General features: G+C 45.0%; 1 protein-coding gene across 5 annotated transcripts in view; it reads left to right on the top strand.

Moving 5' to 3' along the window:
• INPP4B (inositol polyphosphate-4-phosphatase type II B) overlaps window positions 1-16,602 on the top strand; it is a 1,386,300-nt gene extending 1,369,698 nt beyond the window's left edge. For 4 of the 5 annotated variants that reach the window (XM_029598061.1, XM_029598140.1, XM_029598309.1 and 1 more), the window contains one exon: window positions 13,675-14,000. In XM_029598061.1, coding sequence (XP_029453921.1) covers window positions 13,675-13,846 — 172 coding nt within the window. In that variant the 3' untranslated portion in view covers window positions 13,847-14,000. Of the gene's footprint in view, window positions 1-13,674; window positions 14,001-15,240 lie in introns of those variants that run through there. The other variant, XM_029598221.1, reaches the window with a different exon arrangement.
• Window positions 16,603-17,349: the final 747 nt, after the last annotated feature.

The following is a 17,349-nucleotide window of genomic DNA, read 5'->3' as shown; positions in this document are numbered from 1 at the left end:
GGAATGGAACAGGCTAGAGCTCTTCAGCTTGGAAAAGAGACAGCTGAGAGGGAACGTGATAGAAGTTTATAAAATCATGAGTGGGGTAGAACAGGTACATAAGGGATAGTTATTTACCCTTTCCAATAACACTAAAACAAGGGGATGCCCCATGAATCTAACAACCAGCAGATTGAAAACAAATCATAGAAAGCACTTTTTCACTCGGCGCACTATCAAGCTTGGAATCTGTTGCCAGAGGACGTGATCAAGGTAATTTGCATAGTGGGGTTTAAAAGAGGTTTGGATGAGTTCCTGGAAGAAAAGTCCATAACACATTATTTGGCAGGTAGGCTAAAGAAAGCTATTGCTATCCCTGGAAGTGAGTAACAGGGATTAGATCTACTTTATAGGATCTGCCAGATACTTGCAGTCTGTATTGGCCATTATTGGAGACAGGCTTGCTTAGGGCTATGTGCCAGAACAGCTTCAAAGGGGGCCGCCATCTTGGCACTCTGCCTATGGGCACACACATCTTAAATCCAGCCATGCACACACACACAACATATTTGAAGAAAAGTCCTGGGTCTGGGTCCCCTCCATCTCCTCTACCCTACTGTCCCCACACACCTGGAACTACTCTTCCCATTCTGTCTCTGCTATGTTGTTAACAGAAAACAGATTGAAAAGACAGAACAAGCTCAGGATGTCACTCACAACTCGCAGAGAGTTGGCTGGATTCTCTATTTATCATCCTATGAGGTCCATATTCAAAAGCTTTTAGCCTGATAACTTAGAAGTTATCAGGCTAAATGAAGATTTGGGAACTTATCTGGCTAAATTCCAGACAGAGGAGTGTTCCAGGGACATAACTAGAAGGAGTTGAGTTAGCCTAGCTAACATAGACCTGGATTTATCAAAATGCACTAAATATCGCATGCGATAGAAAAAGGGGTGTGTTTTATGGTAATAGGTAGTTTATTGCAATTTGTGCTAATGCCTATGTGAAGTGCTAAGTTATTGTACTGCAATAACTCTTTTGCACTTTGAGATAAGTGCTAGAATTGTGGTATTTCCTCTGTACAACCACTGGGGGGGACCCAAAAAGCAAAGCGGAGCCAATCCAGTTGGCTGTACAGCAGTAAAAACAAAGAGAATCGGTAGTTGGAAACGCCCTTTATTTAGTGATGCCCGACTCTGGCCGAGTTTCGCTCTTTCTCATAGAGCTGCCTCAGGGGCAATCAATAGGACCAGGGCTGATATCAGCAAGCAATTGCCACAAAAACATGTGAGCTCATCAATTCCCTGTGGCGAACATAAATTATATTATGTTTGTAGCTGTCAATAGCAATCCAACGGAGGTCTGAAGTAAACACTGTCAAAAAAAAACCGATTCTCTTTGTTTTTACTGCTGTACAACCACTGGGGGGACAATGTTTACTATCAGAACCACTGAGGAGGGAGAAAGAGAGGGAGAGAGGAAGCAAGCCTAGCCATAATGTCCTAACACTAGATAGGTATTTATATCTCTATGGGAGGCCCACCTAGTAACTCGAGGTGAGGTTTAGGTATTAGAGTAGGGGTTAGGGGCCACTTTGACATTCAAAGTGAGATGTGCGAACAGAACAGTGCTCTCTTGTGAAGATTTGATGACCCTTGGAGTGAGGAAACTCACCCAAAGATGAGATTTGTGCAGTGTTCTCTCAACCTAGCTTGATGTTACCCAGGTAGAGAGTCCATCAAGCTAGGTTGAGAGAACATTGCACAAATCTCATCTTTGAGTGAGTTTCCTCACTCCGAGTTAGCTGGATAAGTTTATCCGGCTAGCTCTGCTTTCTGGACAGTGACTGAATACGAACCTCCTACTTGTTTAAGTATACTGAATACGAACCTCCTACTTGGCAGCACAAAGAAACAGCTTTTATAAAGTAGCGGAAATAGTGTTCAAAATTTCAACCTGCCTACTTTATTTTTAGCTCTCTTGGTTCCTTTTTTGATGTAGTCGTAGGTCTCCTTTAGTTATTTAATTTGACCTGACATGTTGGGAAGTCTGCACCCGGCAGACTACTCCTGCTCCTTTGTACTTCCATCCCAGTCAGATACTGGGCTAGGATCCTGGAGAATGAGCTTTCATTTGCAGGTACCCAGAGACTGCGATGCTTTTGGCTGCTTTTAGGGGCTGTGTCTAGCTGCTAGTCTGGATTTGTTTCCGTAATTATAATGAGATATGCTGCTTATTGGGAAAGAGGGGGAATTTTTATGATATTTATTGGGTGGAGGTCCTTGTTTTATATTTTTATTTTCTTATTTATTTATTTAACATCTTTTATATACCGGTATTAGTAGGGACATCATACCGCTTCACAATTAAACAGCAGAACTGAAATTACATGAGAACAAGGGAGCGTAACTAGGAGGGGGGATAACTTGAGAACAGGATGGAAGAAATAGTTAAAACAATAAGAGGTAACTCAGTAGAGACTTAAGTAGGGGCTTAATGTGCAGTATCTTGGGGCAGCAGACCGGGGGGGGGGGGAGGGGGGGCAAGTAAACAAGGTCCTATTCTGGGTAGGCACGTTTGTATAACCAGGTTTTTAATTTCTTCTTAAATTTAATGGCGCATGGTTCAAGGCGCAGGATGGGGGGAAGAGTATTCCGTAGGGACGGTCCAGCAATTGATAAGGCACGGTCCCGTGTTGAGGAGAGGCGGGCAGTTTTAAGTGTGGGTACAATAAGGGCGCCTTTATTGGCTGTTCTGATGGGTCTTGATGATTGGTATGGGGTAAAAGGCAGGTCGAGCCAGTTTGAATTATGGACATGGAGGGATTTGTGTACAATGGTCAGAGTTTTGTTTTTATTTGTAATTTTTCTATGGATTATTAAATGTTTGAACATTACCTTGCAAAGCCCTTTGGGTGAAAATGTGTTTGAATTGTAATTACTTGTTGTACAGGGCTTTGAGCATTGATGGAAAGATGTCTTAACTTAGAAATAAATACATTTTCCCTCAATTTTATAACTGTCTTCCAACTCGCTGAACCCAGTCATCGCTACAAAAGTCCTTGGCCAGATGCTATGCAACCGAAGCTTCTTCCAGGTCCCTTCTGTTATGGAGTCTCAGTTTTGTGGACCCTTGGGCCGACCTGCAGGAGACTGGGAAAGGTGGTCAATGTCTCTAGTATGTGGCAGGTTGGGAGGCAGATGTTCAGGCAGGACGTAGAGGTGCTCTTCACCCTGGAAGCTGGTGCTCTCCCCGGGAGAAGCCCGTAGGAGCCCAGCCGCTGGGACTTAGGCGGCTTCACCCTTGGAAGCCGAAGCCCCCCCAGGAGGTGCCCGTAGGGGCTTGGCCGCTGGGACATAGGCGGGTTGTTGATCAGGACTGGGAACTGGAACCAGACTAGGACAGTAGATCAGTAATGTAACAGGGCTTGGGTTCTGGAACCAGGCAGGAACTGTAGCAGGACTCGGGTACTGGAACCAGGCAGGAACTGTAGCAGGGCTCGGGTACTGGAACCAGGCAGAAACTGTAGCAGAACTCGGGTACTGGAACCAGGCAGGAACTGTAGCAGGGATCGGGTACTGGAACCAGGCAGGAACTGTAGCAGGGATCGGGTACTGGAACCAGGCAGGAACTGTAGCAGGGATCGGGTACTGGAACCAGGCAGGAACTGTAGCAGGGATCGGGTACTGGAACCAGGCAGGAACTGTAGCAGGGATCGGGTACTGGAACCAGGCAGGAACTGTAGCAGGACTCAGGTACTGGAACCAGGCAGGAACTGTAGCAGAACTCGGGTACTGGAACCAGGCAGGAACTGTAGCAGGGATCGGGTACTGGAACCAGGCAGGAACTGTAGCAGGACTCAGGTACTGGAACCAGGCAGGAACTGTAGCAAGACTCGGGTACTGGAACCAGGCAGGAACTGTAGCAAGACTTGGGTACTGGGACCAGGCAGGTACTGTAGCAGGCAAGCAGGAACGGAGCGAGTAGCCAGGCAGCTCACTCCAGGGCACGACGCAACAGGGAACCAGGAGGTAAACCAGTTGCAAGGCAAAGACTGAGTGTCCGCGGCTGGCTTATCAAGGCCGCGGCGTCTGACGTCAGGAACTGGGGGGAGTCACCGATGGCGGGAAACGGCCTAGAAAGCAGGGCATCCATGAGAAGCTTCCCAGCGGCACGGCCCCCGCGGGGACGCCACCGAACAAGGCACAAACCAGGCCTCCAGAAGCGGGAGTAGGTCCAGGAGCACGGAGGTAAGGGTCTGGTCGTGGCGCTCGTGGCCAGAACCGCAACACCTTCAATCATGGGCCCTAAATGCAACCACCAGGTGTCACTACTGGGAGATGGTTGGGACTCCCTATGTCCAAGGGCTGTGAATTTTGTTGCCCCAGCACCCCTCAGCCCGGCAGCAAAAGATCTAACTCAAAAATCAAGCCCAGATCCTCCACTGAGCCAGCCCATCCTAATATATTTTTATTGCTTATATTTGTATATTTGTATGTATTGTCTTTGTTATATTTATATACATTTTCAATTATAATCACGCCCCTTACCTCTGTTGTTCTTGATGTTCATATTATATACATGCTCTTCATGTATTAGTGGGTTGCCAGCACACTCTTCTGATATCTCGCAGTCTATGCCACTTGATACAGTCGACTGTGCAATTTTGATTGCGAGATTACAAACGGTAGGAATTAGAGAGCCATGCCTGGATTGGTTTATCTCTTTTTTGAATAACAGGAAATAAACTGTTACAGGTGGTTCTTGTCAGACTGTGATGTGTCCTATGGAGTCCCACAAGCCTCACTATTATTTAATATCTATATCTTGTCCCTTCAAGCCTTTTTCTTTGCGTCCTTTGGGCCAACAACATGAATCACTCTTAGAGAAAATGAACCAGGATTATGGGGTTATTCTTACTTGACTTCATTCCAAGAAACTTAAAATTAACCCCGATAGATCAAAGCTGGATTTTTCTGGCTAGCTCCATCTATTACCTTGTGTGAGAGTACGCTTCCAGTGGCAGAAAAAGTGCACTTACTCAGAGCACAGGTGAAGCTGATGAGCTGTTTGAGGTTGGGGCCTCAGACCACATCACTTGTTGGTGGACATTTCTTTGCACTCCAGTTAATTAGGCAAACTCATGACTGTCTCTCACTGGAAGACATTAAAATGATTAGTCAGGCATTGTTATTTCAAAGTTAGATTACTGTACCGCTTTACGGTACATTCAGGACTTCCCAAGAAATCCCTACTGAGATTGCAGCTTGTTTAGAATAGTGCTTCAAGAGATGATTATATAACCTCTATCTTGAAGACATTACACTGGTTACTAATATTTGTTCGTTTTTATATACCGAAGTTTAGCTAGAGGCCTTAACTCCGGTTTACATTTGAAACAACGAAATACATGTGTAGAAACCATATGAAAAGTCAATACAGTAAACTGATAGAGCAAGATTTACATCTAACGATATGATTGGTAATACAACATTTTGGATATAATGAGATAAAGCGAGATACAACAATATAACATAACAAGGGATAACACAATAACAAGATGGTTGGAAATTCACCATTTAGGATAAATTAACAGCAGGGGACAGGTTATGGCTCTGGTTGTGACAGTGTGTGCGATTGGAGTGGGGTTAGCAGGTTTTCTAGTGGTATATTGGGAGTATCATTATATGATTTAAATAACTGTAATGGTAGGGATTAATGATATGTATATAAGATTGAAGTGTCTGTAAGGGTATGGGTGTAGGAGGATTGTAATGGGTAGTTTAACCGATCCCGTCTTTGAAGGTTTGTCTGAAGAGCCAGGTCTTTAGATCTTTTTTGAAGGTTTTAGTGTTGTTTTGAAGTTTTAGGTGCTCTGGTAGAGAGTTCCAGAGGTGAGGGCCTGCAATGGAGATGGCTCTGTTTCTTACAGTAGTATGTTTGGCAGTTGAAATTGTTGGAATGTTGAGTTTTAATTTGTTTGTTGTTCTCGTATTTCATTGAGAGCCGTGACTCTGAATGATGTTATTTAGTCCTGTGTTTTCCATGTTGTGAATTGCACTGTGTATGATGGTTAGAGTTTTATATTCGATTCTCCTATCCACGGGTAACCAATGTAGTTCTTTTAGGATTGGGGTAATGTGGTTGGATCTTTTGTGACCTGTGAGGATTCTGGCTGATGCGTTCTGTAGTAGTTGGAGCGGTCGAATTGTAGATTTGGGAAGGCCTATCAATAGTGAGTTGCAATAATTGAAACTGGTGAATATGAGTGATTGAAGGATGGTTCTGAAATCAGGTTGGTACAGTAGGGGATTTAGGTTTTTGAGTATTAATACCTTGTGGAAGCCTTCTTTGATTTTCAGGGAAATGTGTTTTTTGAAGTTAAGCTCAGGGTCTAACCATATTCCGAGATCTTTCACGTTGTCTTGCAATTTGATGTGTGAGTTGTCGATTTGTATGGTGTGGTTCATGTTGCTCCCAGATTGTTTTTTCTCGAGTAGTATACATTCTGTTTTTTCCATGTTTAGACATAGTTTCATGTGGTTTAGCATATTTCTGATTTTATCAAGGTATGTGGCTGAAGTTTTCATTGCGTTCTCGATTGTGTTAGTTATGGGTATGATTAGTTGGATTTCGTCGGCATACATGTAGTATGTTATGCCGAGACTTGAGAGAAGCTTACAGAGTGGTATTAGGTATATAGGGGCGGATTTTAAAACGAGCGCGAATAGCCTACTTTTGTTTGCACTCCAGGCGCAAACAAAAGTACGCTGGATTTTAGTAGATACGCGCGGAGCCGCTAAAATCCTGGATCGGCGCGCGCAAGGCTATCGATTTCGTATAGCCGGCGCGCGCCGAGCCGCGCAGCCTACCCCCGTTCCCTCCAAGGCCGCTCCGAAATCGGAGCGGCCTCGGAGGGAACTTTCCTTTGCCCTCCCCTCACCTTCCCCTCCCTTCCCCTACCTAACCCACCCGCCCGGCCCTGTCTAAACCCCCCCCTTACCTTTGTCGGGGGATTTACGCCTCCCAGAGGGAGGCGTAAATCCCCGCGCGTCAGCGGGCCTCCTGCGCGCCGGGACGCAACCTGGGGGCGGGTCCGGAGGGCGCGGCCACGCCCCTGGGCCGCCCCGGGCCGTAGCCATGCCCCCGGAATGCTCCCGACACGCCCCGAAAACGCCGCGTGGTTCGGGCCCGCCCCCGACACGCCCCCCCGACACGCCCCCTCCGAAAACCCCGGGACTTACGCGAGTCCCGGGGCTCTGCGCGCGCCGGTAGGCCTATGTAAAATAGGCTTCCCGGCGCGCAGGGCCCTGCTCGCGTAAATCCGCCCAGTTTTGGGCGGATTTACGCGAGCAGGGCTCTGAAAATCCGCCCCATAGTGAACAAGGTGGCGGATAATGCTGATCCTTGGGCTACTCTGGTTTCAAGGGGTATGGGATCGGAGTAGTGGTTGTTAATGTTTACTTTGAAGTATCTATTTTTAAGGAATGATGTGAACCAGTTGAGAGTTTTGCCAGATAGACCGATGTCAGCTAGGCTGGAGATTAGGTTTTTGTGATCTACTGTGTAAAATGCTGCAGAGAGGTCTAGGAGGATTAGGATGAATTTTTGGCTGTTGTCGAAACCTCTTATTATTGTGTTAGATAAATTGAGAAGTAGGGTTTCTGTGCTACGGTTTTTTCTGAAGCCATGTTGCGCTGGGTGGAGGATGTTGTTGCTTTCCAGGTGATCATTGAGCTGTTTGAGTGCAGTTTTCTCTGTCAGTTTGGCAGAGAAAGCTGCACTCATCTCATATAGTTTTAAACTTGCTTTGCTAACTTATTAAGCTGTAGTCAGAACTATTTCAGAATTGTGACCATTTCAGAAGGCATTTCTATATACTGTGGCCTATTTACATGGCTGATTAGTAGATTTTTTTTTTTACTGTGTACGATCGATACTATTATAGGTAGTTTACCCCCTATTTTAGAATTTTAGTTATTTATTGTTTTATGAGATGTTAAGAGTTTGCATAAATGCATATGTGTAATGCGCTCTGAGCCCTTGATGCATGATAGAAGCAGCATATATAATCTAAACAAATAAGTAAGTAAATGAGTCTCCATTTTACTTAGCTTCATAATGATAGCCTTGACCAGTATGGAGGAGCTTTCAATATGTTAAAAGAGGAAGCAGCATCCGAAGCTAAATAAGGGCTCGGCAACAACTACCGCGCACTGAGCTTGATTCCAGGGCCAGCCAGGACTGGAGATGCTGTGGAGGCAGAATTTACAACTTTGGAGGCGGGGAAGGTAGAGGAACCTCAGCCATCGCTGAATGGTATCATCAGGATCCACATTAGCCAGAATATGGAAGGAGCTGCAGTTCGTGGCCATCACTGCAATGACAGGGCTGAGTTGGGAGGAGGATATTAAAACAAGGGGAAGACACCTACTGCCTCCCCACTCCCCCTAGGAGCTGTGAGTGAGAGCTTATGATACCTTGGCCCAGCAGAGGCCAGTTCCAACAGCGCAGGGAGCAAACCTAAAAACGCTCAGCCAACAAAAAAAAAAGTTAAGTAAGAGTCAGAATAAAAAAAAAGGTATTGCATGGTTTTGTTTGTTTTCACTAGCAACCATGTTATCTTAGACCATTGCTGCTTGCTTTATCGTGCCCAGAGAAGAAAAATTCTCATTACAAAGCACATACCTTTGCATAAGAATGAAAACTGCTGTCAAATCTCTGTGTCTCAAAAATGTTCAATATCACAATGACTGTGTGATGTGCTTCATCCTCAGCAAAGGAAATGCCTGTTATTAGAAATGAAATGAAACGAGTCACTGAGCTGCAAACAGGATTTAGTGTGTATACCCATTCCCTCCTGGCAAGCACGCAGAACTCTTCTGTTTCACGCCTGAACAATAAACGGGGACTCGACAGACGATCTGAAAGTCTGCAAATTCCTGAAGTATTTTTTTGTCACTGTGTTAGCCAAGGGGAAAAATAAAGCCAAAAAGTGCTTCAGCGTTAAAATACGTAGCGACTCCCAAGGGAGCCAAATCCACTTTACAAAGGAGCTTCACTGGCTATATCAGTGGTCATTTTCTAAATTTAAAAGGCACTGGGTTGGCCCCAGTGACTGCCTCCACTTTCCACTGTTTTCCAGTGAGGGGGGGAAAGGAAGCGAGCTGGCAACCTGGCAGAAAAACTCCTCTGCTTTTTATATTTAAGATACAGGATTTAATTTTATAATTAGTATTAATAAAAACATAACAGTTTACCTTGCTCTTGCCCTTCGTAACTGAACTTTCAGACGGTACGTTTTGAGAGGAAACCTTCAAAACCATTTCTGCGCTTATGTGGGCTTTCTGGAAGATTATCCTGGGGGGTTAGAGACGTAAAAGTGCACCTGGAAGTGATTTTGTGTATACTTTAGCTCATACTTGAAAGAGGTGTCCCTGGGAGCGGAGCTGGGGCAGGGAATTTGTCTACTTTCGATTTTCCAAAGTACGTCTGCTCCCGAGCAGATGTAAATGCGCGTGCGTAGGCCATGCCAATTTTCCAAGCAGACTTCATGTACGTTAAGTTGGCTTTGAACATTTGGGCTGAAGATCACGTATACAAAGCAAGCCCTAAGCGCGCAGTTAAAAAAAAAAATTGAGCTGTGTAAATCATTGGGCTGATATGATTCTGGTAATGTTCTGTATGATAAAGCAACGACTAGTGTCCAAGAGAGAGGTGCAGTCCTGAGTCTGGCAGTGTTGGCCATTAAAACAGAACCACAAGGGTTTACTCAAAGTAGAAATCTATTGGATTTTAATTGTGGCATCTAGTGAGCCGCAGGAGGCCCCCTGAAGAGGATGCTGACTGCCTTCCAGTCTGAATAGGGCAGGTTCCACTTTTGCACCTGCATAATACGTATCCATTCTCAAAGCAGTGGCCGCATATGTGCAGCCCTATGCCACAGAGATCAGCTAGTCAACTTAGTGAAAAGGGAAGAAAGCCAGTACGTTATCCACTGAGGGAAGAGTACAGTATACAGCTCTCTTGTTTGAAGGGTATAACTGTAAATGTGTATGCCATGAGACTATTCAAAATTAAAGAGCCCTATCAATTAAGAGATCAAAATTAATATGATTTTAAATTAGTCTCAAAAGGCAGGAAGGAGCATGGCCATGATGACCAAGCACAACGGGCTGTGATTCTTGAGGTTTTTCTCTTGTCCTGTCTCTATGGGGAAAAAAACCTTAATGAATCAGGTCCAGTAAGATGACTAGATGAAAGATTTAGGGATTAAGATATTACCCTGTCCTTTTCTTGCTTTGATTCAACTTGCTGTCTTCCTTCCCTACTGATTTGTATCTTGTGTTATTTTTTTAATATATCTTTATGAAGTGTTGTTAAACATGTACAAATCAATTCATAGGATAAAATGCTGCAGTCTTGCAGTCTGGTTTAGTGCTAGCCCATGAATTGAAAGCACTGAAATTGCATTGTTATATCATAAGCCAATCACATCCCCTAATATTAGTATGGAACTCGAGGTCTGCGGGGCTTCTCAGAGCACAGACAGAAAGCTGTTCAGGGGAAGAAAAATATTTTAACATCATTTTCATACAGCAGAGGCAGAAGGCATTTTAAAGGCATTAACTATGGCTTTAAAGATTATTCCTGTTGGACATTTGAAGCTAGGTGGCTTTTGGCCTGATACTTCATAATGCGCCGTAACACAGCTCACTTGCACAAATCGCTCTTCTGTGGCTTGCGTGTCAGCCCGAGTAGGCAGACCAAGGACTGCAGGTGGTTAGAGACGCGTTCACCTTCAGCAAGATGGCAAGGTGGCATACGGTGTCATTCTCTGGCAGTCTGCAAAGCACTTCCTCTGTCCAGTTCTGTGAATCCCGCATCCATCCTGAGCCCTGACGACTACATTTAATACAGAGAGAATGAAAAGGGAAAAAAATACCCCCTGCAGATTTTATTAGAAATTATTCAGCTGGTGCAAAAATTCAGTTTATTATTTAATTTAAAAAACAAGTGTGGAATTGGAAGGCAACCTAAAAGTGTTTTCTGTTTTTTTTTTCTCCAAACTTATTTCCTCTTCTTCTGCCCCTTCTTCTCCTCTTGCCCCTCGCCCCAGCTTCTTCCCACCATCCATCTTCAACATCCTAGTTGCTCTCCTCCTCCTCCTTAGCACCCCCTCCCCCAGCTCTTCCTTTCCTCCAGTTGCTCTTTCTACCCCCATCTTTTTCGGTCCCTCCAGCTTACCTGCACTGGCTCGGCTCACACTGGCTCAGCTTTCACCTGTTGCCGCCAGCAGCAGCAGCAGCAGAGGCTCTTTTACCCTTAGCTCAGGCCCGGATGCACCATCAGCAGCTCTGGGCTGACTCGCCCTCGACGTCACGACAGTGGGAGCAGTGCGCAGTCCGCCAGCTCGCCGTACTCCCCACTGAATCCGAGTGTTTGTGCCTTCAGGGTCTCGCTGTTCCCTGTCGGGTGCAGGCAGCCAATCAGTCTCCGGGACTTGAGTTCACACTGCCAGTTCCAGCACCCCTGCCAGTGTAACGCCTCTGCAGTAGCCAGGGTGCCTAGAGTTTCACTTTGGCCATTTGCCCACCTTTCCCTGCCTATGACTTCAGTGTCGCAGACAATCAGACAGACAGAGCAAAACCAAAAGCACTTTCTTTACTGCATAAAATGCTCTAAAGCTGAAGGAACTCATTGTTTGGATGAATGTGTTATATAATTGTTTTATATGATACAGAAGTGTGTCTAAAATAAACAAGGTGTATTATGGCAAATGAAAGAGGGAAAACCCCCATAGCTGAATAGGACGGTTGTAAAATGAGGGGGCTATCCTGAATGAAGAGACCCTCGGCATTGATATTAATGATTAGCAGAATTTGTTTCCCTTGAGTATGTGAAGGTCACAGCAGGGGATGGGTCACCCTGTGGTTTTTGTATTAGCTTGCCCCCTCCCCCCAGCAAAGTAATGCCCTGTTGCCATTTCGAGTCCCTTTAAAACCACAAAGCCACTGTGGCAGGTGATTGATTACTATTTTAAGTGAGATCAGTCATAATTTAACTTTGAATTCTGCTGTCCTAGATGATTATTCTTTCTTTACAGAGTTTCTTCTGTGCTATTACAGTGCTGGGCAGTGCTTCACGTTGCAGACACCCAGACTGAGAAGAGAATAGGTACTATGTCCAGCAGAAATCCTTGGTGGTTAGCACCGTATCTGCAGCACCCAGACCTGTGGTTTTGTATCTTGTGCACTAACCATCTTTCTAAAGGAGGAGCTCTATGCCTGCAGCTTTAGAAATATATATATTTATAAGCAGCATTTCAGATGAGCAGTTTTGTTACGTTATTAAAAATACCATGTGGAAAACTCCTCCTAGATAACTGCATCTTAGTGTAAAATAGCACTAATTCTCTGTGGATGAAGCATTTATTGGAAGCTAATGCCCTACTTAAGTAGTTGAAGGACTAAGGCAAAGCTGAGGGCCTTCACAGACCGTAAATACCCAATGCACAGGGAATTATTGCTCTTATAAATTAAAATATGTTTGGTTTAGAGACTTTTCTGGGATTTTTATTTTTTTAAACTTGACAGATGACATGAGCATTCCTCACAATTAAGCTAGGAAGCTACTTCTTTCAAAGGGTAGTCAAGTGAGTCCCTATGTGCACAAATAAATTTGTGGGGGAAAAAATTGATTTGCATTGCATTTGAATGGTCAGCAGGGAGCATGAGCTAATGGCACTTGGGGCCTTTCTGGCAGCCATTGCTCCTGTGTTCCTGCCGTTTGTTAAGTTTATGTGATATCCAGCAGATGCACCAGTGACTCTTAAGTAAGCAACTTAATTCTGTCCTGACCAGTGGAGCCATCGGGGCTCAGGAGCTTAAGCCAATAATTTCCAAACCGGTCCTACTGACCCCAGAGCCAGTCAGAATTTCAGGATATCCACAATGAATATGCCTGAGTTAAACTTGCATATATCCAGTCTCATGGATATTCATCGTGAATATTTAAAAAACCTGTGAGGTCAACAGGGCCAAGTTTGGGAACCAGTATCCTAAATTCTGAGGAGAGAAGGAAGGCAACTGGTACTACTGGAGAAGCCCCCTCCCCCCTCCTCCCCCGAGCTGATAAAAAAACTGGAACGAAAGGTAAGTCTTCAGTCAGCAAGGAAGCGTCTGTCATCTGGGCTTGCGGCCAGGGAAAGGGGAAGGGGTGATCAAAAAGCGAGAAAATGACAGGAGGGAAAGAAAGCAATTTCTTTTTCATTGATTGGTGATTTAGCGAATCTCCTCTGCCGACAGTAGGGTTTTGCAGAAATGGTTGCACCTCTGGAATCTATGATACTGGTTTTCTTCAGATGTTAGAAGCTCGCATGCGTCCCATTCTCCATGTCCACTGTTCCCCCCTGTTGAAACGCAAAAGATATGTCGTCTTTGTTGTTCTCTAACGAATTTTAACTCGCACGTTTCATAATCAAAGTGTCCTTTCGCCTAAAAGTCTCGTAACTGTTGTACTACTTGCTGTCTTCTGCCAGTGCCTGTTAGATGGAATAAGAAGCCTGTTTAGCGTGCAGTGCCGGCTTTGTTGTCTCGTGTCGCTTTTTTAATAGCACAAGTTTCTGCATGTTGACTCACACTGCTACTAAAACACTGTTCTGTCTGTTCCTGACTTACCCTGTTTAACTGCAGACAACCCCAAGGAGCACTGAGTGAGTCGGACGATCCCGAAACAGGCTGTCTAAGTGATAACAAGCCGACTTCTCGTCACTTCTACCCCGTCGCCTTGCTGCTTGTCAGCTCCCACTTGCTGGTTGTGTGGTTGATTCTAAGTCTCGCATTACTGCTGGCCAAATACCAATAAGCTGCACTTTTTGTTCTTACTTCTTTTCTACGAACAGCTACGTACTTCTCATTTCAAATGTGATACTTCTGCAGGAACCTTGGGTTTTCCAAAATACCGTCTCCTCCACACTCACACAGGCATCCCTCCCCTCAAAAAAAAAAAAAAAAAAAAATTGCGAAGGAAAAAAACATAAGAAATAACAATATTTCAAGATTCATGTTCCTCTTTTTTTTTTTTTTTTTAATTTGGCAATGTGAATTCCGTGCCATTGCAATATCCTCTTGGTTAATGTGGCGTGGGCAGGCGCCCCTCCTGTACAGCAAGCACGCCGGAGGAAGGTTCTCCCATCAGGACCCATCTGTTTCATAAGCGACAAATGCAGGATTCAAAAAAAAAAAAAAAAATTGAAACTTTTTTTTTCCTCACTCTCTCTCTCTCTGTTTTCTGTTGTCGGTCGATAAACAATCTGAATGAACAGTTTGCACAAAACAAACTCTGGAACGTGTTACCTGACCGGGAGAGCTCTAGAACTGCTGGCCTGGTGATAAATGTGTTGGCTGACTGCTTCTTCTGTTTACCAGCTAAATTCGTATCCCCTCGCCGCCGCTAAGCCTTTTCTGTCAGTGTCAATAACGGGGAGGCCAACGCCGCTCTGTTTTGTAATTAAATTAACTTTGTTTGTTACCATCGCTTCTGCAGATTTTTATTCTCCAGGCACGTTTTTGCATTCTTTTTTTTTTTTTTTTTCCTGACTCTCCTATGCAGAAAGCATCACTTCGGTGGTGGCGACTTTTGTACCGTGTGTGAACGAGCTGTCTTGTCTTTGTAGAAGCAGAGACTGGAACAGGCTACTTGGAAAGCCATTTTAAAAAAAAAATGTTTTTTTTCTTTGTTCCATTGCAAAGCTGAAGAATTTGAACTCAAATAAAATATGGACTTTTTTAAAAAAAATTTTGGCAAATCCACAGGGTCAGAAGCTATTATGCAGTAATATGGGGAACATATAGATTCTGCGGCAGTCATAAAAACTATGAAAGAGATATAAAAAACTATATATATAGCTGTAAAGTGAAAATAGAAGCGCCGTACCATGAAACAGCATATTATAACATGTTGCTAAACTTTAACAAGAACCTTAATGGCAGATGTAATTGTCATTTGTCTGTTTCTGAGGGCAATAACAGTATTGGGCCTGGCCTGCAGTTTAATTTTGTAAGATGTATCATCACTTGTTGGGGGGAGGGGGGGCGTGGGGGAATAAAAGCATAGAATTGAATTTTTTATTTTTTTTTTTTTGTTATTTTTACTCTGAGACTGTTGCTGCGAGTCTGCGGTGAGCAAATAAAAAAAAAAAAACATATTTATTTATATTCTCTCGTTTCACGAGGCTGTGTTTCTTCCCTTCCCACCAGAGAAGGATGCCGCATAGAGAACGTCCTGAAGAATATCAACTGCAGGAAGTACGCTTTCAACGTGCTCCAGCTGATGGCTTTCCCGAAGTTCTACAGACCGCCGGAAGGGACGTACGGGAAGGCCGACACCTGAGCCGGCAAAGCTGAGACCAGGGACGCGCGCGCGCGCCTCTGCCAGCTGGATGGCATCCCCAAACTTTGCTTGCAACGCCGGTCATCGGGCGGCAGAGCGCAGCCCCGAGTCCCGTCCCCCCCCCCCCACCCCCGCTGCCTGTAGTTCGGTTCTCGAAAACGGGAAGTCCTGCAAGCAGTGGCTATTGGGGGGAGGGGAAGCCGACCTTTGCCCTCGACTTTGCGACTGCAGCATCAGATGCTTACTGGAAGGAAAACAGGAAATGCTCGAGAAACAGCCCTGTCTAAAACGCACAAAACCATAAGAGCTTGTGAGTTTTTACTTGAACCGGTGAGAGAAGATCCGGAAAGGGTTTGGGGGGAGAGGCGCTATCTGTAACGCAGCGATTGCTTGGAAAGGGATTGGTTTTTGCTTTGAATGAGCTCCTCTACTGAGAAAACATATTTGAGCTGTAGTCAATCCATAATTTGAGGTCGGGTATGGCCCTTCAAAATCGCCAGCTCAGGAGTTTGCCCCTTTGCAGGTTGCTCTGAAATTGTAAACCATTTCTTTTCATTTTAAATACTCGTCGCAGCTGCTTAGAGTTCTAGCAGAGGTTCAGGGTTTTGGAGATTGTCCGTTTTTCCCCCTAGTCGCGGGGGGTCTGCTTTAGCTTCCTTCGGACGCTAAAGAAGACACTCCAGGCCATTTTGCTTGTCCTGCCTGACCAATGATTTGGGGTGATATTCTTTTCCCTAAAGAAAATGCACATTCGGTCTCATTTAACGAATGGGGTTCTCCCATCTTGTGCTTCCAGGAAAATCTCACTAAATTAAGTCCATTGCCCCTTGTTGTCCTGTAGTTAAAATCATAATCTGGCATCAGGTCATAAAGGCCATGCGAGATGGTTTTTCAGCTTCTCTTTCAAAGCATTCTTGGGATTTCTCATCATGAGAAAACTGCAGAAAAATCCAGAACCACGACTCACCGGTTACGTAGGAACAGGAGCCCTGCTAAGATATACCAGAACGTTTCTATAATCTGTGTTAGAAATATGAACCAGCCTGGCTGTGCATTCTCCTTGAGTTTTATGGGAATTGAACCAACTTTAGATGGGCGAGGGTGGTTCCCAGTGCTCTAAATCTGTCATTACTGGTGTGAAGTTTAAAAAAAACAATATTTCTTATATATTTTTTTTAATACTTTGGGGTATATTTTAAAACCTACGCGCGGGCGTCCTTGTGCGTGCGCTACCCGGCGCATGCACATGGACGCCCGATTTTATAACATGCGTGCACGGGTGTGTGCATGTTATAAAATTGGGGGTCGGCGCGCACAAGGGGGGTGCACACTAGTGCATCTTGAGAGCGCCGATGCCCGCAGCCTTCTCCTGTTCCCTCCCAGGCCGCTCTGATTTAGGAGCGGCCTCAGAGGGAACTTCCTAACCCCCTAACCTAACCTCCCTTCCCCTAACCCTCCCACCCCGTAACCCTATCATAAAACCCACCCCCCAACCTTTATTTTACCTCTTGCGCCTGCTGGCACGCGAGCTTCTCACTCAGCGGCAAATGGCCGCCGTGCCTGAGGCCTCTGACCCGCCCCCAGACCGCCCCGCTCCTTTTTCAAAGCCTCGAGACAAAGGCGCGTTGCCGGGCCTTTCTAAAATAGGCCCGGCGTGCGTAACCCCACCGAAAATCCGGTCCTTTATCTCTGCCCCCATAGCATGCCTGACTCAGGGGGCCGCAGTTGGACTCAAAGTGATGGCAAAGGACCAAAACCAATTACCATTGCTTACCACCAATTACCAAGACACAAGGGGAAATAAAAACATGTAGAGTTCATTACTTTAAAAAAAGATTAGCGGCGTGGAAAATCATGGAGTTGTTTGTTACAGCCGGGGGGGAATAAAAGGCAAGCTAAGACGGGTTCCTATTTGAACAACCAGGCTTTGCTTTTGAATGTTTTGTAAAGCCGTGCTTATGAAATGATTAATGATT

This window comes from Rhinatrema bivittatum, chromosome 1 (assembly GCF_901001135.1).
Source record: "Rhinatrema bivittatum chromosome 1, aRhiBiv1.1, whole genome shotgun sequence".
In the NCBI taxonomy this organism is placed as follows: Eukaryota; Metazoa; Chordata; class Amphibia; order Gymnophiona; family Rhinatrematidae; genus Rhinatrema; species Rhinatrema bivittatum.
This window is presented reverse-complemented; position numbering and strand designations above follow the sequence as displayed.